Below are 25,625 nucleotides of genomic sequence, written 5' to 3'. Positions count from 1 at the left end.
CTGCACAGGGTAATGGAAGAGCTAGATTTAGTAGAGCTGTGGAGAGTGGTGCATGGTGAGGAGAGGGGGTTCTCGTATTACCCAGGGGCACACAGGTCCTATTCTCGATTGGACTATTTGTTGATGGGGAGGGAAAGTTTTCACCTATTTGAAGGGTTGGAATATTTAGGACGTACCTTATCGGACCACTCCCCTTGGTGGCAAGGCTGCTGGGGACGGGAAAGAGACCCCTGCGATAGTTGTGGCGTATGCAGGGGACGAAGCTGAAAGATGTTGCTTTCAGGAACGAGCTCCGAAGTGTGATAGATCATTATTTTGTGCAAAACGGGCATTCAATGACAACAGTGGGGGTGTTATGGGAGGCCTTTGAGGCAAATATAAGAGGGGATTTTATCGCTACGACAGTAGGCATGAGGAAAAGGCTGCAGGCAGTACTGCAGCAGGCAGTAAAACAGGTGGCGGAAATGGATGAGGAAGCAGCAAGAGGAGGGCAGGTGGGTGTCATATTGGCCCATGTCCTGTCGTTATATAACAAGACCTTGGCTAACCTTGCAAACTTCGATAGTTACAGGCAAGATGTAAGACTGCATGGGAAGGAGACAAGGTGGGAAAATTACTGGCCTGGCTGATAGACAGTGATATGATATGATAAGGCATTTGTAACGCGCCTATACACAAGTGTTTCAAGCGCGACGAGGCAGGGAGGGGGGAACACGGGGAAGACAGTCAACAATCCTACTAGGCCAGGTGTCATTCAGACTGCGCAAGTGCAGGGGTAGGGGGAAGGGAAAAAGTGCAAGGGGAAGGGGGGGGGGAGTGCAGTACAAATAGTAGAATAGAAATAAAATAATAAATAAATAGGGCCAGCTGGTGGCAAGTGCAAGGTAAGTGCAGACAAGTGCTGGGGGGGGGCTGTAGTGATACAGAGACAGTCCCGCAGTGCAGGGTTGCCAGGGAGGCAGTGCAAGTGAAGAGTGACTGGGCCCAGGACCGAGGTCGGTGAGAGTGGCCCAGTTGCAGAATCAGTGCAGTTATGGTGAAGAATTTAGCAGGGGAGAGGGAGAGAGAAAGCAGAAGTGAAGAGGAAGGTTTTGAGGTGCTTCCGGAACCGGAGATGGTTCTCCTCAAGTTTCAGGGAGGCAGGAAGGCTGTTCCAGAGGGAGGCTCCTGCCGCGGAGAGAGATCTACCCCCAGCTCGTTGCTTCGAGAAGCGGCTGACCCTGAGGGTGTTGGAGACGGATGAGCGTAGGGCTCGGGAAGGAAGATATTTAGGAAGAGAGAGTTGAAGGTATTTAGGCCCCAGGCCCCAGAAGGCCTTGTGGACAATGCAGAGGGTTTTGAACTTAATCCTCGCAGCCACTGGGAGCCAGTGTAGAGATTTCAGTCCTGGAGAGATACGGTCCCTGGGCTTGAGGCCAAGGACAAGTCTCGCAGTTCTGTTCTGGATGAGTTGCAGAGGGCGCAGAGTGGAGGCAGGCAGATTAAGATAGAGGCTGTTACAGTAGTCCAGCTTTGAGAGAACCAGGGCTCAGGAGACAGTGAGCTTCTGGGGGAAGGAGAGGAAGGGAAGAATACCTCTGAGGAGGTGCAGCTGGTAATGTGACTTCTTAGAGACGTCAGATATATGAGGAGAGAAGGAGAGTGTGGAGTCGAAGATGACCCCGAGGTTTTTTGCCTTGCAGGTAGGAGCAGGAAGAGGGCCAAGAGAGGCCGGCCAGAGAGCTGCAGGGAAGGAGGGAGTGGGTGTGCCGATGAGTAGGATCTCAGTCTTACTAGCATTAAGGCAGAGGTCATTGGCAGCACACCATTCCTGGATAGCAGACAGACAGTCAGAGATGAGGGAGGGAGAGGAGGAGGCCGAGGGTAGCCTGAAAATGAGCAGGGTATCGTCCGCATAGCACTGAAAGTTGGGGCAGAGGGCGGCGATGCAGTGGGCAAGGAGTGCCAGATACTGGTTGAACAGCCAGGGAGAGAGATTAGATCCCTGGGGAACGCCACAGGTGGAGAAAAAGATGTCAGAGAGGAAGGACCCAGGTTGGACCTGGGAGGGTCGATTGGAAAGGAAAGAGGTCAGCCACGCCAGAGCCTGACCAGTGATACCCAGGTTATCACGGAGACGGTTGAACAGGATGGCATGGTTGACAGTGTCAAAGGCAGAAGAGAGATCGAGCAGAATGAGAACACACAGAGTGTTGGAGTCGAGGTTCAAGAGCAGGTCCTCACGGATGTTCAGGAGAGCAGTTTCCGTGCTTCTGGCCGCTCTGAAGCCAGATTGATGGTCATGGAGACTATCAACAGCTTCAGCATGGAGGTTAAGCTGGGAGATGGCCAGTTTCTCCAGGAGCTTGCCCAGGAAGGGAGTGATGGAGATTGGGCAATAGTTAGCCGGACAGGAGGGGTCGGCAAAGGGTTTCTTAAGGAGAGGGTGCACAAGGGAGTGCTTGAGGGGGGATGGGAAGACTCCAGAGGCAAAGGAGTGGTTGCAAAAGTCAGCCAGGGCAGGAGCCAGGGAGTCGATGTGGTCCTTGATAGTTTTGGAGGAACAGGGGTGAATCTGTTTAGACGAGACTTTCATAGATCGGACTTGTCTGGAAACCTCGTCAGCAGAAAAAAGGGGAAAGGCAGAGAAGGAGGGAGGAGGGGTGGCTGCAGAAGGGCCAGAGGAAGAGCAGGGAAGAGAGGGGGGGAGGTGATAGGAGGAGAGTGAGGACAGGATGTCCTGAGTTTTAGAGCTGAAGTGGGAGGCCAGTGCAGTGCAGAGGGCCTGGGAGGGGACAGGAGAGGTAGAGACTGCAGCAGGGTTGGCAAGCTCCTTGCAGATTTTAAAGAGTTCAGCCGAGTTGTTAGATGCCGCAGAGATGCGGGCTTGGATAAGGGCTCTCTTCTTGGTGAGAACAGAGAGACGGTATTGCCTTTGGAGCAGGCGGCAGGCCAGTTTGTCAGAGGATGAACATGAAGCACGCCATTTCCTCTCTGCCACCCTGCACTTGCGTTTTAGGGTGACGAGATCCGAATCATACCAGGAGTTACATTTGGCTTTGGGCTTCAGGCGGATTTTCATGACAGGGGAAGGATATCAAGAGTATCAGATATAGCAGAGTGGAGCAAGGAGAGGGCTGTGTCAGGGTGGGAGTCAGCCGAAGGGGGAGGGGGGGGCGAGAAGGTGGCAGCGAAAGCCGCAACTGACACGCGCTTCATGGGTCGGATGACCGAGAAGGTGGGTGGCAATGATGAGGGTGGCTTTGCCTGTGGGGTAGGGAGGGTGAGGTGGGTGGATAGGAGAAAGTGATCACTCCAGGAGAGAGGAGTGGAGAGAGAGACAGAGAGGGGAAGGTCAGAAGAGATCAGAGCATCAAGAGTGTGCCCTGCAGAATGAGTAGGCCCAGACGGGAGAATAGAGAGTGAGAGAGAGTCGCAGAGGTCACGAAAGAGTCCAGTGGGGGGACAGGAGGCATCTAGGTGGATGTTGAAGTCACCAAGAAAGAGGAGTTGAGTGGTAGAGGACAGGAGTGAGGAGGAGAGGTCAGCCCACTCAGAGAAGAAGGAGGAAATTTGACCAGGTGGCCGATAGATAGTAGCCACGGTAAGGGAATGGCTAGGAGAGAGAGAGAGTCGGCAGACAAGACATTCAAAAGAGGAGTAGGTCTGCCTAGGAGTGACAGTGGCAGGAATCCACTCAGGGAAGATAAGGGCTACCCCCCCCCCGCACGGTTGGGTCTGGGCAAGGAGAGGATCTTGTAGCCATCAGGTAGGAGTGTGTCAAAGCTGGTGACAGAGCTGGCTGTGAACCATGTCTCAGTAAGACCGAGGACGTCAAGGTCCAGTTCCTCAAGAAGGTGACAGATATCAGAGGAATGCCTGATGGCAGAGCGAGCGCTGACTGTGGCAATGTGGAGAAGGTTGCCATCCTTGAAGGATTTCCGGGGAGGGGTACAGATCAGAGGTACGCCCTGCGGAGGTGTAGAAGAGGGAGGTGAAGAAGGAGCAAGAGAGGGGGCAGGGGGGGAGGGTAAAGGCAAGGTAGCCGAGGACAGATGAGGGGGGACAGCAGGAGAGGAAAGGAAGTTGATGAGGCATGGGAAGCGTCTATCAAAGAGGTGAAGGTTGGCCTGAATGCCTTGGACCAGGACAGTCCCATTAGCGTAGACATTAATGATGGCCTTAGAGGAGAGGAAGGAGGCCAAGAGGACATCCCAACGGGTGCCACCATTAATGGGAGAAGAGGAGAAAGGAGAGAGCACAGAGACCATATGAAGGGTCCATAGGTCAGGCGAGGGCACGAAAAAGAGGATGTCAGTAAGAGTTTCCTCGGAGCAGGCACTAGTGTAGGTGTCAGCGATAGGGAGGCCTGGGTTGGAGACCAGGATGTCCTTTTTAAACTTTTTCCTACCAGATTTAGTGAGGAGAGCAGGATAGTCAATGGAGAAGCAGTTAGAGAAGATAGGCGAGATAGAGAGCACCATGGAGTAGGGGGGAAAAGGGGGGGGGGACAGACGAAGCAAGAGCACGAAGGCAGGAAGTGAGCGGCAAGCCCAGGTTTACCACAGTTAGACAGTGAGTGCCTATTAGGTAAAAATGCCACCTGAGTTTGAGAATCCTGCGAGGGGGAAAAAAACAAGTTTACCACATATAGGCAGTGAGTGCGTATTAGGTACAAATGCCACCTAAGTGTGAGAATCCTGCGAGGGGGAAAAAAAACTAGTTTACCACATTTAGACAGTGAGTGCGTATTAGGTACAAATGCCACCTAAGTTTGAGAATCCTGCGAGGGGGAAAAAAAAACAAGTTTACCACAACTACGGGACACGAGCAGGTGGCGAGAGAGTCCAGGCGCCTGGCGTCCCCTGCGGACACCTGCAGACACAAAGGGTGCCGCAACCGTAGGAGCCGCCCTTTGCCTGATGGGCCCTTAGCCGGGGGCTGCCGGGCAGGGGGGCTGCCCAGGAAGGGGAAGGATATAGGCGGAGGGAGGAGGGGAAGGGGAGGGGCTCGTGGGCGGGCAGGAAGGCGGGAAGGGAGACCAGGACCAGGAAGTGGGTGGGGGTGAGCAGGCAACACACAACGCGCGCTCAGAGCGCGAATGCCAATTAAAACAAAAAACAATTTCACAGGCAAGGACTCACGGAGGCCCGCGGGGGCCTGGCAGGGCTTGCCGACGTCTGCTGATCCCTCAGGCCACCAGCGACTGCTCTCCAACGCTCGGCTGCACAAAGAGGCGAGCGGGGGGGAGCAGCCGCCGAGTAGGCCACGGGGAGGAAGATCAGTCAGCCAATCAGAGGGGGGGTGGGCGGACAGGAAGGCGGGAAGGGAGACCAGGACCAGGAAGTGGGTGAGGGTGAGCAGGCAACACACAACGCGCGCACAGAGCGCGAATGCCAATTAAAACAAAAAACAATTTCACAGGCAAGGACTCACGGAGGCCCGCGGGGGCCTGGCAGGGCTTGCCGACGTCTGCTGATCCCTCAGGCCACCGGCGACTGCTCTCCAACGCTCGGCTGCACAAAGAGTGAACGTCCACGTCGCACTATAACCCAAATTAGGACTGGAACGGGTGAAACAGTGGGTGCCCAAGATCAGATCAATTAGGCATTCCTGGAATTCTATAGGGAGCTATATACAAGTGAAGGGGCATATGTGGAGGGAGATGCGGATAAGCTGCTCCATATGGTTCAATTACCAAGGCTGGGACAGACCGATAGAAGGATTGAAGGCCCGATAAAGGAGGAAGTGATACACTAGGCAGGCAGTGCAATGAGGAAGAGTATGGCTCCAGGTAGTGATGGGCTCCCAGTAGAATTGTATTGTGCATATATAGACCTCCTGGCCCCATGGCTCAAGAAGGTGTATAGGGAAGCATTTGAAGGTGGTATCCTCCCGGAATCTATGAGGGAGGCCATCATAACAGTCCTGCTGAAGGAAGGGAAGGACCCTTTGGTCTGTATGTCATATCGTCCCATTTCCCTGTTGAAAATTGATGGGAACATTTGTGAATGATCCTGGCAAATAGGGTGACGGGAGTGGCCCCGAATCTGGTACATCCAGACCAGTGCAGGTTTATTGGAGGGAGAAATACAACAAGAAACATTAGCCGCCTACATCACGTAATGGACCAAACCAAAACCCAGAGTGGGGAATGGCGTTAGCCTCTTTTGATGCTATGACGGCGTTCGATTCACTGGAGTGGAGCTGGTTATTCCGGGTACTGGAGAAGTTTGGATTTGGCAAGAACATTTGTAAATGGTTGGGCATACTTTACAACAAGTCAGTAGCAGTGGTGAGAACCAATGACTGGGTGTCGAAAATGTGGGAACTGAGCAGAGAGACAAGGCAGGGGTGTGCAGTCTCCCCAATCCTATTTGCACTAGCTCTGTAGCCACTGGCGGGGTACATGTGGCAAGAGATGGGGGAAGCTGGGATCTTTGTGGGAGGGGTGAGACACATAGAATCACTGTATGTGGACGACCTGTTGTTATACATGACCAATCCTTGGGATAATCTCCCAATACTGCTGGAAGTGCTGGGGAATTTTGAAAACCTATTGGGTTTCTGAATAAATAAAGAAAAGTCCTTGTTGTTCCCTTTGGGAGGATTGCGAGGTAGTAAGGGGGAGGACCTAGTGCTAGATTGCATGTCTCAATGCATTCTAGCATTATTCCCTTATGAAAGATTAAACATGTGGCACAATCAATTGCACCTGGCAGCCAATTGGAATCTAGAGCTGCACATCCAGATGAGAGTAGTGCCTGTCACTTAGGAGGTTTTGTAAGATCAGCTCTGATGGACAGACGATTCATATCATCCTAGTTCCCTTTTAAGAACCAGATTTGACGAAGTCACTGACTATAGATTTTTCTCAGAATGCTTGGAACTATGTGGATCACTTACAAGACTGCAATGGAGACTGCAGGATCAGAAATGCAATAGGAATGTTCTAGAATTAAAAGCAATATTTTACAGTTTCTGGTTTTCACACTGTCGGACACAGGATCCTCTGAAGTTGTAACTGCCACTCCTCCTTCTGCCACCCCTCCGGCCCCTTCGACACCACTGTCGGGTGTACCACATTCCTGTACCCCTCCTCGGAAGACCTTCAAAGGTAGCAACCAGCTCCACTTAACTACCCTCAACTCTTGCTCTACCGTTAAACACTCTTCGGACATCTGCCACCTCCTTGAATACTTCACCCTTGACATCTTCACTCTCACCAAGACATGGTTCACTGCCGGCTCTGTCACTATTTTTGACACACTCCCCCCAGAGGGCTACAAGATCCTCTCTAAGCCCAGACCTAACCGGCTTGGGGTCAGAGTGGCCCTGATCTTCCCTGAATTGGTCCCTGCTACTGTCCTACCCATTCAGACCTACTCTTCCTTCAAATACCTCATCTGAAGGCTTGGTGTCTCTCCAATCCTCTTGCTGACTCTTGCCACCATCTACAGGACCCCTGGTCCGGTCTCCCTCTTCCTTTTGGAGCAGTCTGACCTCACCTCTTCTCTTCTGACCTCCACCTCCAAGCTTCTGTTCCTCTGAGACTTCAATATTCTCCTTGACTCTCCTGATGCGAGCTCTGGACTCTTCTGCAACCTCTGTGACTCTCTTTCCCTCATGATTCTTCCCTCTGGTCCGACGCACTCAGCCAGACATCCCAATCTTCAACCCTCTCACTACACCTCTCTCCTGGTCTGACCATGCCCTCCTGTGCCCTCACCTGGATCTCTTGCGTCCCCCGGCTAAGCCTATGCCCACACAGCCAGTCTCCTCCTCCATCATTCAACCAATTAAGTGAGTGCCAGTTGCTGCTTTTGCTGCCACTTTCATTCCCCACCCACTTCGGCCACTGAATCTCACACTGACACAGCCCTTGCTAACCTTCACCTCTCCATTTACAACACTCTGGGCATCCTCACCCTTGTCATGAGGATCCTCATGACAAGGGTGAGGGTCTCCACCTCTCCTCTGCCATGCCTGAACCTCTGCACTGCACTGGCCTCTCACTTCATAACCAACATTCAGGACATCCTGTCCTCACTCTCCTTTTCACCACTCCCATCTCCCTCACCCACTCTGGTGCAACAGCCTCCCTTGGCCCCCTTCTCCCCTTCCCTCTTACGCTCCTCTTTCTCGCCCACACCACCAAATGCAATTTCAAGACAAGTCCTCTATATGAAAGTCTCCTTCAAACATGTGCTCCCCTGATCCTATCAAGGACAACATTGCATTCCTTGCTCCAGCCTTGGCTGATTTCTGCAATCACTCCTTTGCCACTGGCTGCTTCCCACTACCTCTCAAGCCCTCCCTTGTGCACCCTCTCCTCAAAAAAGCATTCTGCCGACCCCTCCTGCCCGGCTAACTACCACCCTATCTCAATTACCCCCTTCCTGGGCAAACTCTTGGAGAAGCTGGCCATCTCCAGCTGATCCACCACACTGAATATGTTGGTTGTCTCTGTGACCAGCAATCTGACTTCACAGCAGCCAGAGGTATGGAAACTGCACTCCTGAATACCTGTGAAGACCTGCTCTCAAATCTCAATTACAACTGCCTTCCATTCTCATCCTTCTTCACCTTTCCTCTGCCTTTGATACTGTCAATCATGCCACCCTCATAAATGGGCTCTGTGATACCGTTTGCATCACAGACCTGGCACTGATCTGGTTGACCTCCTTCCTCTCGGACTGACCTTCCCAGATTCAACTGGGCCCTTTTCTCTCCCCTATCACACTCTCCAACTGAGGTGTCCCGCAGGGCTCTATCTTCTAACTGTGGCTCTTTAACATCTACCTTGCCTCTCTAGCCCATTTGATCTCCACCTTCTCTCCTCACTTTCAGTGTAATGCAGATCACACACAGCTCTCCTTCAAGCTTCCCTCCACTACCGCCTCTTCCTACTCTCTCATCCTTGACTGTCTAACTGCTATTCAGGCATGGTGTGCTTCTAACGGTCTCTGCCTTAATGACAGTAAGACTGAGTCCTTCCCATTGAGACCCCAGTTCCATCCTTCACTCCTACTCCATCGGCCCCCTCCCCTCACCGTCTTGTGAGGCAAAAAACCTTGGTGCCATCTTCGACTCATCTCTCTCCTTCTCTCCTCACATCGCGAACCATGCTAAGAAGCCCCACTTTCAGCTGCACCTCCTCAGAGGCATTCTCCCTTTCCTCACCGTCCCCCAGAAACTCATTGCCTCTGGTCCTCTCTAGGCTGGACTACTGCAACAGCCTCTTCCTCAATCTGCCTAAATCCTCCCTATGCCCACTTTATCTAAACCAGAATAGGACTGCAAGATTTATCCTTGGCCTCAATCCCATGGACCACATTTCTCCAACCCTAAAATCTCTCACTGGCTCCCGTTTGTTTTGTGAGGATCAGGTTCAAGACCCCATGCATCATCCACAAGGCTTTCTGGGGCCTGGGACACTGCTACCTCCAACTCTCTCTCTCTAAATGCCTCCCGGCTACAGCCCTTGGTCCTCTAACTCCAACTCTCTGCAGGTCAGATGCTTTTCCAAGCAGACAGTGGGGGTAGATCTCTCTCTTCCACAGGAGCCTCCCTCTGGAATAACCTCCCTGCTCCTCTCAGGCTTAAGCCAGATCTCCTTAAGTTGTGGAAGCTTCTCAGGACCCTCCTTTTCTCTTCTTCCTTCCCCTCCCTGCTAATGTCCCCCTCTGCTGCATTTTTACTGGCTGCCTGATGCCTTCTGAGTCTTACAGGGCACCAGGCCCTCCTCGCCCAGTTTACCCAAGCACTTTGTTCTCTCCCTATCCCCCACCCAAACCTGCACTTGCACTTGCGGGCTCCCACACCCTGTACTAGCCTGGCGGGGCCTACACCCCTACTGAACCCGATCCAGCCCCATTCTCGCACTTATTGTTTCTGCACTTGCACGATCCGAATGACACAAGGCCTAGTAGGACCATTTTTGTTATTCTACCTCCCTGTCCCCCCCCCTCTGTTGTCTTGTGGCACCTTGAAACACCATTTGCTGTATAGTTGCATTATAAATAACCAATAAATAAAAGTGTGAAAGAAATTGTTGACTAGAAGTACCCTTTCCTAACCTCACTTTTGTTACTCACTATCTCATATTATTTTCAATGTTCTCTATTCATTTATCAAATAAGTCAATGGGCCTCATTACGAGAATGGCGGTAGCCATGGAGCTATTAGCTCCATGGCTGCCACCGTTCCGGGCTCCATTACCGGGTTCCTGCAATGGGAGTTTACCGGGTTACTCCAAGATAGGAGGACCCGGTAAGTCCTCAATGCAGGAACCCATCCCCATTCCCATTTGAGCGCCCATAGGGCTCAATGGGAATGGGGAGGGAGGTAATAACGGGCAGATTACATCTGGCCCGTTATTGCCTCCCTCTTCCCCTCGCGGGACCCGGAAAGCGCGCCTGGTTTTACCAGGCGTGCGATCCGGGTCCCTCGATGGGAAGCTTGTAATCGGCGCTCCTGGAATGAAGGGGGCTGGTACACACCGGCCCCCTTCATTCCAGCAGCGCCGATTACAATCCGGGAGCGCCAGGGTCGTAATGAGGCCCAATATCTAAGTAAATATTGCACCTTTTTAAAGGAAGAATTTTGTGTTTTAACAGGAGGACGCCTTCTTTCCAGCTTCGGGAAGATGCAGAATTAATCGAACATTCCAGTCCGGGGACACGTGACGCAGGTACAATAAGTGAATACGAAATCTTCAAATTATTTGATGAAAAAAGTGATGCTATAGTAATATGGAATATGGAAATCAGGACATGGAAAATAACTGAAAACATGAGAAAGTCCGGGTTCCTCATTTTACGCGAGGAATGCATATAACTGATCATCTGTATGGGAAATGAGGCAGGAGCTGATGAGTCACAGATAATACAGAGCAGATCTCCTGCACAGAACATGAACCGGCAACATGTGTTCTCCTGATTCACGGATAAGGCGGAGCAGATCTCCGGCACAGAACATGAACCGGGAACATGTGTTCTCCTGAATCACGGATAATGCGGAGCAGATCTCCTGCACAGAACATGAACCGGGAACATGTGTTCTCCTGATTCACGGATAATGCGGAGCAGATCTCCTGCACAGAACATGAACCGGGAACATGTGTTCTCCTGATTCACGGATAATGCGGAGGAGATCTCCTGCACAGAACATGAACCGGGAACATGTGTTCTCCTGATTCCCGGATAATGCGGAGCAGATCTCCTGCACAGAACACGAACCGGGAACATGTGTTCTCCTGATTCACGGATAATGCAGAGCAGATCTCCTGCACAGAACACGAACCGGGAATATGTGTTCTCCTGATTCACGGATAATGCGGAGCAGATCTCCGGCACAGAACATGAACCGGGAACATGTGTTCTCCTGATTCATGGATCATGGGGAACACATCTCCTGCACAGAACATGAACCGGGAACATGTGTTCTCCTGATTCACGGATAATACGCAGCAGATCTCCTGCACAGAATATGAACCGGGAACATATGTTCTCTTGATTCACGGATCATGGGGAACACAACTCCTGCACAGAACATGAACCGGAAACATGTGTTCTCCTGATTCACGGATCATGGGGAACACATCTCCTGCACAGAACATGAACCGGGAACATGTGTTCTCCTGATTCACGGATAATACGCAGCAGATCTCCTGCACAGAATATGAACCGGGAACATGTGTTCTCTTGATTCACGGATCATGGGGAACAGATCTCCTGCATAGAACATAAACTGGGAACATGTGTTCTCCTGATTCACGGATCATGGGGAACAGATCTCCTGCACAGAATATGAACCGGGAACATGTGTTCTCCTGTTTCACGGATCATGGAGATTCTCCTGATTCACATGTCATAGGGAACAGATCTCCTCTATAACACATAAGGTACGAGCAAGTGTTTAATCTGGTTCACAGAACATGTAAAACAGATAACCTCTTTCGCACATGAGGCAGGAACATGTGTTCTTCTGACTCACAGAGCATGTAAAACAGATAACCTCTATAGAAAATGAGGCAAGAATATGTGTTCTTCTGATTCACAGAACATGTAAAACAAATAACCTCTATAGCACATGAAGCAGGAACATGTGTTCTTCTGATTAACAGACCATAGGGAAAAGATATCCTGTATAGCACATCAGCCGGAAACATGTGTTCTTCAGATTTATGGAACATGAAGAACATATCTCCTGTAATGCTCCTCAACCAGGAACACGCTTTCTTCTGATTCATGGAACGCAAAGAATACATCCCATGTATAGCACATCAACTGGAAAAATGTGTCCTTTGATTAGCATATCATTTCCAGGAGGGGCTACGAGCCTACAATGATAAACTACTTTTGGTAGCCCCTAAATCTGACTATGGGAAGGGAAGCATTGTCCTGATATCACCCAACTCCATTGCTCTCATATTTATCAACCTCGAAACAATGAAAGGCGAAACCTACCCCAAAAGGAGTAAAACCCAAGACTACCGACTGTGCAAATATTCCTGCCAGTCCTCTTTGAACCCACTGAGCTACTTAGGTGCTTAGAAATGTTTCCTGGTAAAGTGTGTATCCTTAATATATAAATGTAATACAGCTTTTAACTCTTTGTATAAACTTGTGTATTGATTTGTGTAAGGTTCAGCATGACCAACCGATATCACAATAAAAAACTAAGAATATTAATGAACATATACTATACTAGAGTAAATAAAATAAGTAGAGATGGGTTCTGAGAAAAGCATCTGAGTACAAGTTCTCTCTACAAAGCGCCCAGTTTGCAAAAGGTGGTAAATGAGGTCTAGGTTATTTTTTGCTTGCAAATAAAAGTAGTAATAATAAATATATTTATGAGGGAACCATGGTGACCAGTGGTAGCAGTGTACCGAAAAATGCAGTAGAACTGTGGTCTCGGCTGGGGAGAGGGTAGGCGGAAGCATAGTGTAACATGTGACACGGTGTTGCGGCCGGGGCATTGCAATAGTCCAAGTGACTTTTAACTAAGGCTCCTATTACACCCTTACACTTGCACAGGGACATGAATGGGCAAATCCTCTGTGTAGAATGGTGAATATGCGGTGAATGGTAAACAGAAAAAAATAAAAGTGGAGGAACACCGCTCCCGACCATTCCCACTCACTTCGATCAGTGATGGTGACTCAATCTGAACAGGCACAGTGTTACAGACTTTCATATCTTGCGATAAGGGTGGGAATCCCATCCTCGACTGGTGATTATTGTGCAAATGAACTCCCAGCGAGGAAGCTATTTGGGCATGAGTTGTTTTCTTACTCCGCCAATTCAGCACATCCAGTACACAAATCATCTCAATTGAAAGCCTTTGGGTTTCTGAGATCAGTACAACTAATTAATCCCTCTATCTCCGATGTACGGATGGGCCTCCCTTCCTGGCTGTCTGAAGCCGAAATGTAGAGACAAACAGTGGAAGGAGATTGCCCACTGCCCATCAACATCCGCACCACTCCACCCCTGCACGCAAGGCCACATACGTAACCCAAAAAACATCATCAGAGCTTTTCCTTCTCCATCCTTCTCAGCGCCCGTGCCTGAACACCCGCAACAGAGCCACCTTCATTGTTTATAAATATTATTATTTTGAAACAATATGACTAGCTATAGAACTAAAGAATTGATCAGCTTAATGGCAAAACTTATAAACCTGCTCTGCCACAAATCAGGTGATGACTGCTTCAAATTTTAATTGAAAAAATCAGCACAATCCTTGGGGCGTTGATGATACCGAACACATCCCGAAATAAGCTCTTTGGCCAAATTAGACTCCCGAACAATGTGACAATGGCATGGGTATTGTACAAAATTGCCTACTCCCAAAAGTTCGCCCCCCAAAAGTCTGTCGCCCAATTTTCCGCATATATATATGTGGGGGGGGTAAAGTGAATAATTAATGTATAGGGGTAAGGTGGGTGGGTTGTGGGGGGATTCCCCCCACATATATATTTGTGGAAAATGTTAAAAAATGAAAAGAACGGACTTTGGGGATTCAAACTTTTTGGTTCGGTAAAATCACGTAGATCCATGGCATGGAATGCCCAACAACTGCACATCCTGCTCCAATTTCTGCTTAAAAAACATAATTCAGCAAAGATCAGTGGTTTGCCAGCTCCATGCAAGCCCTAACTCCCCCCACATGCTTGTGCCCCCCTATAACAAGCTATCGCAAACTACAGCATCACTTTCCACGTGTGCACCGATCTCCCCTGGGTATATCAATAGGTAACACGGAACACCACCACAACTTCCAAGCCTGGTTCTTACTGATAATCCATACCCCAGAGAGTGAATTCCAGGTTCTATGTCTCGGCGCTCAAGGACAGGTTATCTCACAGGCCACCTCATCTTCAAAATAACCATCAGTGCTTTTCTCTGTTCCTATTATTATTTTAGCAGTTAGTGAGACCCTGCCATCATCAATGCACATTGACTCGGCTTTCCCTCCAATAAGCTCTTCTTCATTACCTGATAGCATCGTGCCCGAAGGCGGTCACGAGCTTTGGTCTAAGACTTGCCCTGGCTCTAAGAACCTTGAAATAAACCTGATCAAGTCAAGAAACATCAACGAGTGCCCAGTACTGTCACAGGCCCCCTCTAGGGTAATCTGACTTGTCATCACATGCACACAAGACAATGCCACCAAGTGCTTCTGTATATCCCCAGAAGAGCACCAGGCTTCCTAAACCTGCTCCATGAACTCACAATCCAGTGATCCTGACAACCAAGTGCCCCAAATATGGAACTCTCTGCAACTCCGACATCCCTTTCACACTGAGGTCAACCATCAGGAGGGCAGAATATATCCAATTTGGTTACAATTGAGAAAATGCGTGTTGCACCTTGTTTGCTGATTGGTTGTGCAGTACGCAATGGAACAGACAGGTTTCCCGCCTGGTCCACACCACATAAAGATGTGTGTGGTGCAGTGAATGGGTTTTCCTCTCTTATTTCTGTTGCGTAATAGGCAATTGAACAAATTTGGTCTGCTGCAAATTTAGCTAGGTCCTTGACGTAAGGAAAGAAAAATGAATTCACAACTAAGTTTTCATTTTGTTTTTGTTTAGCACAAAAACATGTGTCTCAGCTATTCCAATGTGACAATGGGAGAGATGTGACTTTTTCTAGGGTTTCTTTTTATGTCATGCAGCCAACATAGTACAATAATTAGACGGCTTCGCGATTGCTCGAGGGCAAACAGCTTTATGAGGTATGGACTGGGGTGAAGCCGGTTTCCTGCGCGGCGCATTACACCAGCATAACAACTAGTGCTGAGTGGGCTGGATCCTTCTTATTACTCGTGCCACAGTAGGGTCATCTGGTCGGTGGTGTCAGCACACATCAAAAGCTACAGCTCTTCTAGCACCGCCAACTCAGGAGGCGATGCCAAGGGGGTTCCATGTCCCCACAAAAATATCACCATACAAGAATATCGCCATATGTTTGCGGTGATATTGACCCAAGGAACCTGCGGGGGACACCCCTGCTACCCCCATTTTTTTTTAAGGGAGTGGGGAACACCTCTGCAACCGCCAGTCCCATTTACCCCATAAATGATCCCCACTAATAATATCGCCTATGGCCTTACCCCATGACCATATGTATGGCGATATTATTGGTGGGTATAATATTACCTGATACCGCCAAGGGGTGATGCAGTTCTCACAGAGCCTGGCATAGCAAAGGATACGCCTATTTCAGATGCCTCATTTTAGGAAACGTCCAGATCACCTTATTCTGAGAATTTCGAGGGGGGTGGTACTGCATGGCAAATGATGCGCTGGCGAGCACTGTTCAGTGCGTTAGGGTCGAAAGCACACTCCCGACACTGATGTATTACTGGCTCCCAGCACCAACTTTTATCCTACATGCATAACTGTTTGCAGCAAAGCGGATGCCACGCAGAATGTATCTTGTGAAATGTCCATGTTGTGTGCTAAGAGATCTATACATGAGATTCAAGTGCAATCAAATTCACACTGGAGAGAAAATAGGAAAATGGGACAAAGCATGTCAAACTGATGATATTGAAGCATGTCGCTTTTGTAATTCAAACGGGCAAAGAGAAACACTGAAACATCTGACAATTCTTTGTATGCATTTTGAAACTCGTCGCAAAGCTACTCTGGGATGTGCATTGTTGGGTTCAACACAAAGCGCTCGAGAATGGTGTTGGATGAGGTTGATGTGGGGCAACTCACGTTAATCTGTGCTGACACTCATCGACTTTCTCAAAATGATAATTGGGGAATTGGTCAACAAAAATGGATTTTATAGAGAGCAACACCATTTTTCGTTTTTATTTAAAACTGTTTGAGAACACTTTTGAATATATGATGTCAGTAACTACACATGTATATGTTTTAATGCTTTGTATATTATTATTTGTGTGTTGTAAAAATGTGTTAACCAAACTAGAAACAACTTTTAATTAAAAAAAAAAAGAAAAGCACACTCCCAGCACCAACTTTTATCCCACATGGTGTGCTATCAGAAAGAGCTCTACCAATAGCCAAGTTCTATTGTGCAATCGTAACATGTCCACTCACTCTTATTGCAGAGATGAAGAGCCCAGATGTGGTGGTGGAGAAGGAAGACTGGGGCGTCGTCTTGACCCAAGAGCAGGCAGATGCCAATGGTGGAAAAGAAAAGCACCGAAAGCATAAGCACAGCATTCGAAACATCTTCCACAAGAAGTAGCCTCTCGGAGATGGAGAAGATGGCAGTGGCCTGTTTCAATGTTCAGCTCATCTTTGCAGCCCTTCTCCGCAACCCATCTCAGTGTTAAAACCATCTCAATATTCATCACATCTCCATATCCATACCAAAGTTCAGCTCATCTCAGTGTTCAGCACATCTGAATGTTCGGCACATCTCTGCGGCCCATCTCAATGTCCAGCACATCTCCACAGCCCATATCAATGTAGCGCACATCTCCACAGCCCATCACAATGTTCAGCACATCCACACAGCCCATCTCAATGTTCAGCAAATCTCCACTGCCCATGTCAATTTTCTGCACATAGCCACAGCTCCTCTCAATGTTCAGCACATCTCCACTGCCCATCTCAGTGTTCAGCACATGTCCACTGCCCATTTCAATGTCCAGCAGATTACCACAGAACTTTCCAATGTTCATCACATCTGCAAAGCCCATCTCAATGTCCAGCAGATCACCAAAAACCTTTCCAATGTTCTGCACATCTTCAAAGCCTATCTCAATGTTCAGCAAATCTCCACAGCTTTTATCCACAGCCCATCTGAATATGCAGTCCATCCTTACTTTACCCGGCGCTAAAATACAACAGCTGGGCAGACAGTATCCATGTGGTAATCTTCTCTCCCATCAAGAAACCTCAAGGCCTCCTTCTTAGCAGTGGGTTGCTTCTCATGGTACCCATGACGTTTGTCACTAGACCCACCCGGGACCTCCCATCACCCAAACAGTGACTGGAGTAAAGCCAGGTTAACCCTGGTCTCATTCTGTGAGGTGTCTCCTCTTCCACTGCCGCCACTCGAATACCAAAAGACATTACAGCACCAGGGGAGGAAGTGGCCCTACCGGATTTGCCTGATACAGAGCCCTACGCCAAAGCAGTGCACTCTTTCAGGTGGAGATGAATAGTGCACTCTGAGTGCTGGAAATCTCTGCCAGAACAAACCAGTTTCCCCAGCCCAGAGGTTACATGAGGTAGCTAGAGTTGGTTGGTAACTGTGGCTGCAGTTCATGCTTATGCTTGCACCCAGCATGTACCATGGGTCAAGGGATCAATCTAGGAGCCGCGGCACGGTGTACTATGTCACCTTCCTGTGTGGGCGCACATAGTGCAAGGCCGCGTGAATGTAGGTTTTATTTATATCTGAGTAATTGAGCCTTTTTATGGTGGACAATTGGAGCTTCTTCACTTATGCGAAGGAACCTTATACTGAATGAACCATATACCTCAATTTGCTGGAGGAACAAGGATGCTGTCTTGGACGTCAGCCAATAACGTGTGTGGATGCACTAGTCCACTATTATTAGAATTTGCAGGGCAATAACAATACTATTAGATTTAATCTTCAACGTTTGGCCAGTGAAGAACTCTGCAACCGGTACGAATAATTGTGTGCAAATACATTTTTGTAATGTGTTTTTGATGAAGGCGCTATGAAGGCAATCTAAATCATGAATATTATTGTAATAAAAATGATGTGTGTGAAGCCATGGGTCAAAGTAATTCTTTTCTTTTAGGGACCTGGCGAAACAGACATGCAGCTGCAGCTGCAACCACTGACATTGCATCTGTGTGCGCCTCGCAAACAACCACCTTTGCACTCTTTCCGGTCTTCAATGCCCATGCGTTGCAGTCTGCCTATACCTCTCCTGCTACTGTGTGTGTATTGTATGCCTGGCTGACTGTCAGGTCCTAGTTATTTCTTCTCCTGCAGGGGTTACTCTGCCCCACGAGCCCCCTTGAGGTGTGCAAACCACAGTTTAATTAAAAATCTGCATGCTCCTTTCCACACCCATAAGGGAAAAGGGGAGTGGACAAAATAACAAACTACAGTTCCTGCTTCTAATGTTCTTCAACTGTCTTCTCCTCCACATGCCGCACAAGATCCTACACATGAACTAAGGGATCTTCAAAACACCAGTCCTAATATTTACCTGACTCCTCCTAATCCTTGGATATGAAGTGATAATATCCTTCATACCTGTCAGCCTTTGTGGAACTCTGAAAGGCTGCATGCTTAGAAGCTGAAGAATGTCTACTTAGCTACTTCCTTGTCCACTTTGACTGACTATTCTTCAGATTAATCTATGACTCCATTTTCTCTGGACGAATTTAAAATGTCTCCAAATGAATTCTCTTTCAGTCTTGGATGTTTTTCTTCTTTGCCGACTGTAAGCTTTTAAATCTGCAAAGGAACCGCCACTCATGGCGTTATAGTCATTTTCCTCACACCGCGCCGGTTTCCTGAAAGCATCGCTCCTGTGTGATTAATCTTGCGGAGACATCAGTGATGTCCCGCAAGGGGACGGCAACCTCTACCTGATTCTGACCCTGGGGGTGGTATCATGGGGGAGGATCACATGGAAGGAGATGGCTGTTGGGGGAATGTGGTGACACCCTCAGGAGAGACCCAGTGTTCTTCCCTTCTTAGAGAAGAACACCTCATAATTCCTGAACTCTTCATGGCTTGTTGTCGCCTTAAAAGTCCCTCCCCTTGTAAAGTACAGAAACGCCTTCTTGCACATCACTCTAGACAAAAGTCCATTCATACCTCACACACACACACACACAAAACACACATAACATGTCCTGTTTCTAATGTTTTTTTAAACAAGAGTTTTGAGCGTCATTTCAGAAATCCGAGTAACTCTACGGACTTCGTCTCCCATAAAGCCTCAAGAAATGAGACGAAGAAGTTAATGCATATCGGAAGAAACACCAAGTTGAATGGTGAGGTCTTCGTTTATCAATTTAAGGTTGCCTTGCGCTGTTGCCAGTGTCGCATGCTAGTGAAGTTACGGAGAGTTACCCCTTGCTCCGTGCAATAAAAACCAAAAACGTGAGGAAGATCCTCCTACTTCACAAATTAATGCCTTTTCCAATCAGGGCTTTAAAAGATATCATTATTACATACATAAAAAACCAAAGTATTAAGGACAAAGAAGAAGGGGGAGAGGGTGTACACATAATAGTTATGCCATTATAAAATTAAAGAATATATATCCAATGTGTAGTTTTTCAATTGACAGTGAAAGAGAAAACACCACACTGTAACAGAACAGTGGGTTGATTTATCACAGAGAAAACGGGAGGGGGAGTAGGGGTGGATTGTTTAGGGAAGAGAAAAAAATGCGAATGCATAAAAAGGAAAAACAAAGAATGGTTGCATGAGTTAGTCATAGGTTTGTTCACTGTTTGTGTGAAAAGCATATTGGTTATTGGTCAATCCTCTAAGGGAACTTACCTAGTCATAGTTGCAAATACAATTGTCTTGGTTTTGGTAGAGTTATGCACGCACAAATATACGGGTTTAAATCCCACCTAAAAAGTAACCAGGAAAGGCCATTTGTATGTTGCAAGCAAAGATAGCTAACTTGTTCGAGTATAATTGCAAAATGTTAGTATGCAAGGATAATGAAATGTCTCCTGTTTGTATTCCTTGCGTTGCCATATCTGCAAGCTTCGAGTCATACTGCATTCCCACTCGGGTGCATTATCTATAATGGGAATGCTCTATGACTAGTTTATTCATCTTTCTTGTTTATTACTACTTCTGATATACATACATGATACGGACGTATTTTACTTCCACTGCCCATGCTGCATGGGTAAGTGAATAACTATGTGAAAGCAGGTTGTGCGTTAAACTGCATCTTGCTAGCGTATCTTTTCCTTTGCATGACAGTGATCTATTGCGATAATCATCGGTAATGAGTGCGTTTGTGATTACTGTGGTTTCCCAGTTACGTGTGATCTAAAAGACACGCGGTGCTGTCTACTGGCATTGCATTGCTATTATGTTAAGGGAGAGGGGCTTACCAGGCCAAGAACCGCTATCTGTCTCCTCACGTCGGCTCCTGAAATCCCACAAACGCACGATTTTGTTGTATTGAAAGTTACCTTGGTAACGATAGTCCTTTTTCCATCACCACTGTATTACAGAAACACAGTCGGCCATCTTTAAAGGTGTTGCTTTAGCATTAATTGCTGTTATTTATCCCAGATAAAGACTCTACCCCTGCACAATCTATGGGATAGGGTCAGATATTTAAATATTTAAATATTAAAATTGACTTCACGTGAATTGCAAATTCATCCGTTACTCGGCTGCAATAATTCATATTAAATAGTCGTGTTTTCATACAGAGTAAATAAAAAAGATAGAAGGAATTATTGGACAAGCGATGACCTATCTGACTCTATCCCATAGATTGTGCAGGGGTAGAGTCTTTATCTGGGATAAATAACAGCAATTAATGCTAAAACAACACCTTTAAAGATGGCCGACTGTGTTTCTGTAATACAGTGGTGATGGAAAAAGGACTATCGTTACCAAGGTAACGTTCAATACAACAAAATCGCGCATTCGTGAATTTCAGGAGCCGAAGCGAGGAGACAGATAGCGGTTCTTTTCCTGGTAAGCCCCTCTCCCTTAACATAATGGCAATGCAATGCCAGTAGACAGCACCGCGTGTCTTTTAGATCGCACGTAACTGGGAAACCATAGTAATCACAAACGCACTCATTACCGATGATTAGCGCAATAGATCACTGTCATGTAAAGGAAAAGATACGCTAGCAAGATGCAGTTTAACGCACAACCTGCTTTCACATAGTTATTCACTTACCCATGCAGCATGGGCAGTGGAAGTAAAATGCGTCCGTATCATGTATGTATATCAGAAGTAGTAATACACAAGAAAGATGAATAAACTAGTCATAGAGCATTCCCATTATAGATAATGCACCCGAGTGGGAATGCAGTATGACTCGAAGCTTGCAGATATGGCAACGCAAGGAATACAAACAGGAGACATTGCATTATCCTTGCATACTAACATTTTGCAATTATACTCGAACAAGTTAGCCATCTTTGCTTGCAACATACAAATGGCCTTTCCTGGTTACTTTTTAGGTGGGATTTAAACCCGTATATTTGTGCGCGCATAACTCTACCAAAACCAAGACAATTGTATTTGCAACTATGACTGGGTAAGTTCCGTTAGAGGATTGGCCAATAACCAATATGCTTTTCACACAAACAGTGAACAAACCTATGACTAACTCATGCAACCATTCTTTGTTTTTCCTTTTTATGCATTTGCATTTTTTTCTCTTCCCTAAACAATCCACCCCTACTCCTCCTCCCGTTTTCTCTGTGATAAATCAACCCACTGTTCTGTTACAGTGTGGTGTTTTCTCTTTGACTGTGAATTGAAAAACTACACATTGGACATATATTCTTTAATTTTATAATGGCATAACTATTATGTGTACACCCTCTCCCCCTTCTTCTTTGTCCTTAATACTTTGGTTTTTTATGCATGTAATAATGATATGTTTTAAAGCCTTGATTGAAAAAGGCATTAATTTGCCGAAACACGTGTCTCACAAAGGGCAACCCACTTCTTAAGCCAATAAATATTGAAATGCACTAAAACACAACTACAACTACCGCTTGAAATTACTTTGTGGCGCTGCACTAACAAGTGAAGTAAGAGGATCTTCCTCCCGTTTTTAGTATTGAATGTTCAGACTAGTTCTTTCTACGGATCTCGAGTACACAGGACATTTAAAGATGGTATCCACACTCGAGAGAAGGAAAGAGCAGGAAAGGAAAGCAGAGCTGGAAAGAGAGGCAGAGGCAGCAGTACAGTGAAGAACCGTGCTAGCAGAGATCGGGAACGCAGGTGTTCACAGGCAGCAGCTTGCCACTGTGAAGGCAGCATGCTGGCATGGTGCAGGCTAGGAGAGACCCTGCAGGCACCCCAGGGAGACGTTCAGAGCTCTGGGAGCAGCAGCAGAGCCACCCGAATTACGGTCATGCGGAGAAGCAGCAGCATTGGATCCCGGTCGCAGAGAGAAGCCGGCGAAGAAGCCCAAAGCGGCTGGGAACATGCAAGGAAGGTCTGCAGTGCAAAGGCGGTCATCCCAGGGAGGAAACTTCACCACCACAAAGTGCCGCAGGTCAGGAATGCTGCAAGATACCAGTGATTGAGCCCAGAGGCATTGGGGACCCCAGGGTATAACGACAGGCATGTAAGCAGATAAACACAAATATTTGAATACCGGCCAACTAAAGTGCAAAGGCAAAACTTGAACAAGTCCCCCTGTATGAGATGTCAGCTTGGGGAACATTGGAGCAAGTGTTACCTTAAGTATATGAACACGTTAGAAATAAGAAGAGCAGCAGAAATGGACAAGTCTCCATATATGAGATGACAATGTGGGGAAAGTTGGAACAAGTAATACCTCAAGTAAATAAAGTAAAAGCATAGTGAAGTGATTCAACTGCTATATTATAGGACAGTGAAAGAGAAATGAAGTCCTGTGAAAGTAACACATCAGGCAGAGAAAACATAGGGCAAATTACAATACTGAAGGAGGCAAATTCCTGGCAAGGGAGTATACCAGGCCCTAAAACCAAAATAATGGAAGATATACAGTAATGTCAGAAAGATATCTGGCAGGAGAGTAGACCAGGGATCTGAGGAGCCCATACAAAGAAATCCCAGTGAAAGCAGCACATCAGGCAGAGAACACTTAATGGGATTTAGAAGATCCCCAAGGGGAGGGGAATTCCTGGCAGGGGGGTATACCAGGTCCTCCGCCCAAAGTATTCTAGAAAAGACTGGACAATGGGGAAAGATACCTGGCAGGAACCCCAGGCATCTGAAGAGCCCATGAGGGGGATTCCTGACAGGAGAGTATACCAGGAGATCCATGGAAGTTGTTTTACATTTGAATAAGATGCTTGCTATTTGTGAACTCAATCCAAAGCTGGAACATGTTGTTTGCATAAGACCTTTCCTGAACTGAGTGTAAACATCCTTGAAGAACTGTTGTTTGGAAAAGACACTTTTGCCAATTCACTTAAATATCAAGGGGAAGGGAACCTGGATCCAAGGATTTCTCCTTGGAAAATATTATGTTGAATTCATTTTGCTTTAGTTGTGAATACTTTTTGCCAAACATAACTCAGAGACATTTCCTTGCACCTTTAGTTATTTGCTTCCGTTTGAGGGTCATATTAATATGTTTCGAACACAAGGACAGTTTATAGGCTTAATGACTGGACATAGACTGGTCTTTAGTTTTAGGTTCATAGGTAGGGAAACCCTCTTCAGAATAGGGACAGAAAGGCCTTCATCCAACATTTTTATGTTTTAATAAAGATGTCTGATAATAAAAATAGTAAAACATTTTGTCCGCCTCTCATTTCTGATCCCTCCCACCTGTATTCTTGAGTTTCTGAAGAGTCTTTCCTTCTAAAATCTATTTATCTGAAAACAAGTTACTGAGCTATCAATAGTATGCCCTACTTAATCTGCTTTCCTGGATGAAAGTCAGTTTAGGAACCTTGTGAATGTTCCACATAGCCTCATAGGTGGTTGTTAGCCAATCAGTTCTCACTTGATTCACTTCTATCTTGGAAAGGGGTAATTCCTCTTCTCTCCAGATAGCGTGTTATTAAAGAAACTACAGCTGAGAAGCACAGCCCAAACAGACTAATTACTCCTATGCCTCTTGACTACAAAACATCCCCCTACCATGTGTGTCAACTTTCCCCTCAGTTTCCTGTTGTCAGTGTCTGTTGTGTGTTCATGCCGGACTGACGGTCTTGTTAAGGATTGGCTCTTTCTTTCTCTGCCATTGTACAGTCTGAGTCTGCAAACACAAGAAGGAGGAATTGGAGAGGAATTCGAAAAAGCTGCACATGACTGGCCGTTGACCCGGCTCGTCCCCCTAAATCAATATGCGATTCAGAAGAGGCAGCCACACTTATGTGTACAATCGGGGAAATACATGCTCACTATGCCTTTTACCCCAGCAAAGACACCTGTGCTGTGATCAAAATCCAGGGAAAGAGGAAACTGATTCGTGTGTTGGTTCTGACACTGATGGGTTTATGGTGCCCAGCACTGGTAATGGGGAGACTGAGTGGCACTTTTTATTTGAATTCTGAAGCTCTTGTACTTGTTACACAGGATGCTGAAGGCTTAACACTGGTACTGTTGGCATTAATGTGCCTGGCATTAATAAAAAGAAAACTGAAAGACTTCAAACTGATACTAAGAGCACAGAGAAGCCTGACAATGATATTAAGAACAAAAAGGGACTTCTTGAAATTAAAGTTGAGAGCACAAAGGAGCTTGACACAGGCCACTGGTGCATTGAGAAGCCTGAAAGTGTTGCCAATGCCAATGGAGTACTTTGCTTAGACTAGGTTTGTCGAACTCCAGGCCTCGAGGGCCGGGATCCTGATGGGTTTTCAGGATATCCCTCATGAATATTCATGAGGAAAAATGTGCATACATTTAGAATCATATTATGCACTTTTTTTCTCATGATTATTGAGGGGTATCGTGAATGTTTAACCTTGATCCGGTCTCAAGGCCTGGAGTTGAACAATCTTGACCTAGACCTTGTAGCTATTCAAGCTGGCAGCCTTAATACTTTTACCAGTCCCACTGTCAATGGGCAAAACATATTTTTGGCTGCTGCAGTCTAGGCCCCATAGGAGTAAGCCGTGAAAAGGTTAAATGCCAGTCTTAACTACTGTGAGTGTGTCTCTAGGTCCTGGAGCTCTTTCATGGAGCAGTTAACAGGATAACTTTAACCTGAGAGGGGGTTGCCTTCCCCTATTTCACAAGTTGCTGAGTTCTAAATGATTGCTCTTTAGTGAACGAAACACCTTTTTCCCTTTGAAGTAAGATTATGTGCAGCGTACAGATAAGCAGTGTACCAGTCACTTTCACCCTCTAAAAACAGGCAAATATTGCCAACTAAACAAAATAGGAAGTACAAATACCAAATAAAAAAATCAACTATGTTTCTGTTTATAAAGAAGCATGCGATACCTTTGCCTCCATGAGCCACATGAGTTTCA

The 25,625-nt window shown here is 47.0% G+C and overlaps 1 protein-coding gene and 1 long non-coding RNA gene across 3 annotated transcripts in view; one reads left to right on the top strand and one right to left on the bottom strand.

The window, feature by feature from the left end:
* The window catches only part of SPTBN5 (spectrin beta, non-erythrocytic 5), a 1,050,196-nt gene extending 1,031,994 nt beyond the window's left edge, over positions 1-18,202 (top strand). The window contains exons 66-67 of one of the 2 annotated variants that reach the window (XM_069638812.1): positions 10,599-10,672; positions 16,579-18,202. In XM_069638812.1, the coding sequence (XP_069494913.1) occupies positions 10,599-10,672; positions 16,579-16,718 (214 nt within the window). In that variant the 3' untranslated portion in view covers positions 16,719-18,202. Of the gene's footprint in view, positions 1-10,598; positions 10,682-16,578 lie in introns of both variants that reach the window. The other variant, XM_069638811.1, reaches the window with a different exon arrangement.
* LOC138527558 (uncharacterized) overlaps positions 1-20,604 on the bottom strand; it is a 167,848-nt gene extending 147,244 nt beyond the window's left edge. Inside the window, exons 1-2 of the long non-coding RNA XR_011283951.1 lie at positions 20,555-20,604; positions 19,980-20,056 (exon numbers count right to left, since the gene is read on the bottom strand). This is a non-coding gene — a long non-coding RNA (uncharacterized lncRNA). The remainder of the gene's footprint in view (positions 1-19,979; positions 20,057-20,554) is intronic.
* Between the last annotated feature and the right edge of the window lie 5,021 nt (positions 20,605-25,625).

The sequence above is a fragment of the Ambystoma mexicanum genome, chromosome 14 (assembly GCF_040938575.1).
Source record: "Ambystoma mexicanum isolate Mex_15411 chromosome 14, UKY_AmexF1_1, whole genome shotgun sequence".
In the NCBI taxonomy this organism is placed as follows: Eukaryota; Metazoa; Chordata; class Amphibia; order Caudata; family Ambystomatidae; genus Ambystoma; species Ambystoma mexicanum.
The sequence above is the reverse complement of the archived record's forward strand: the minus strand, read 5'-3'. Positions and strand labels throughout refer to the sequence as shown.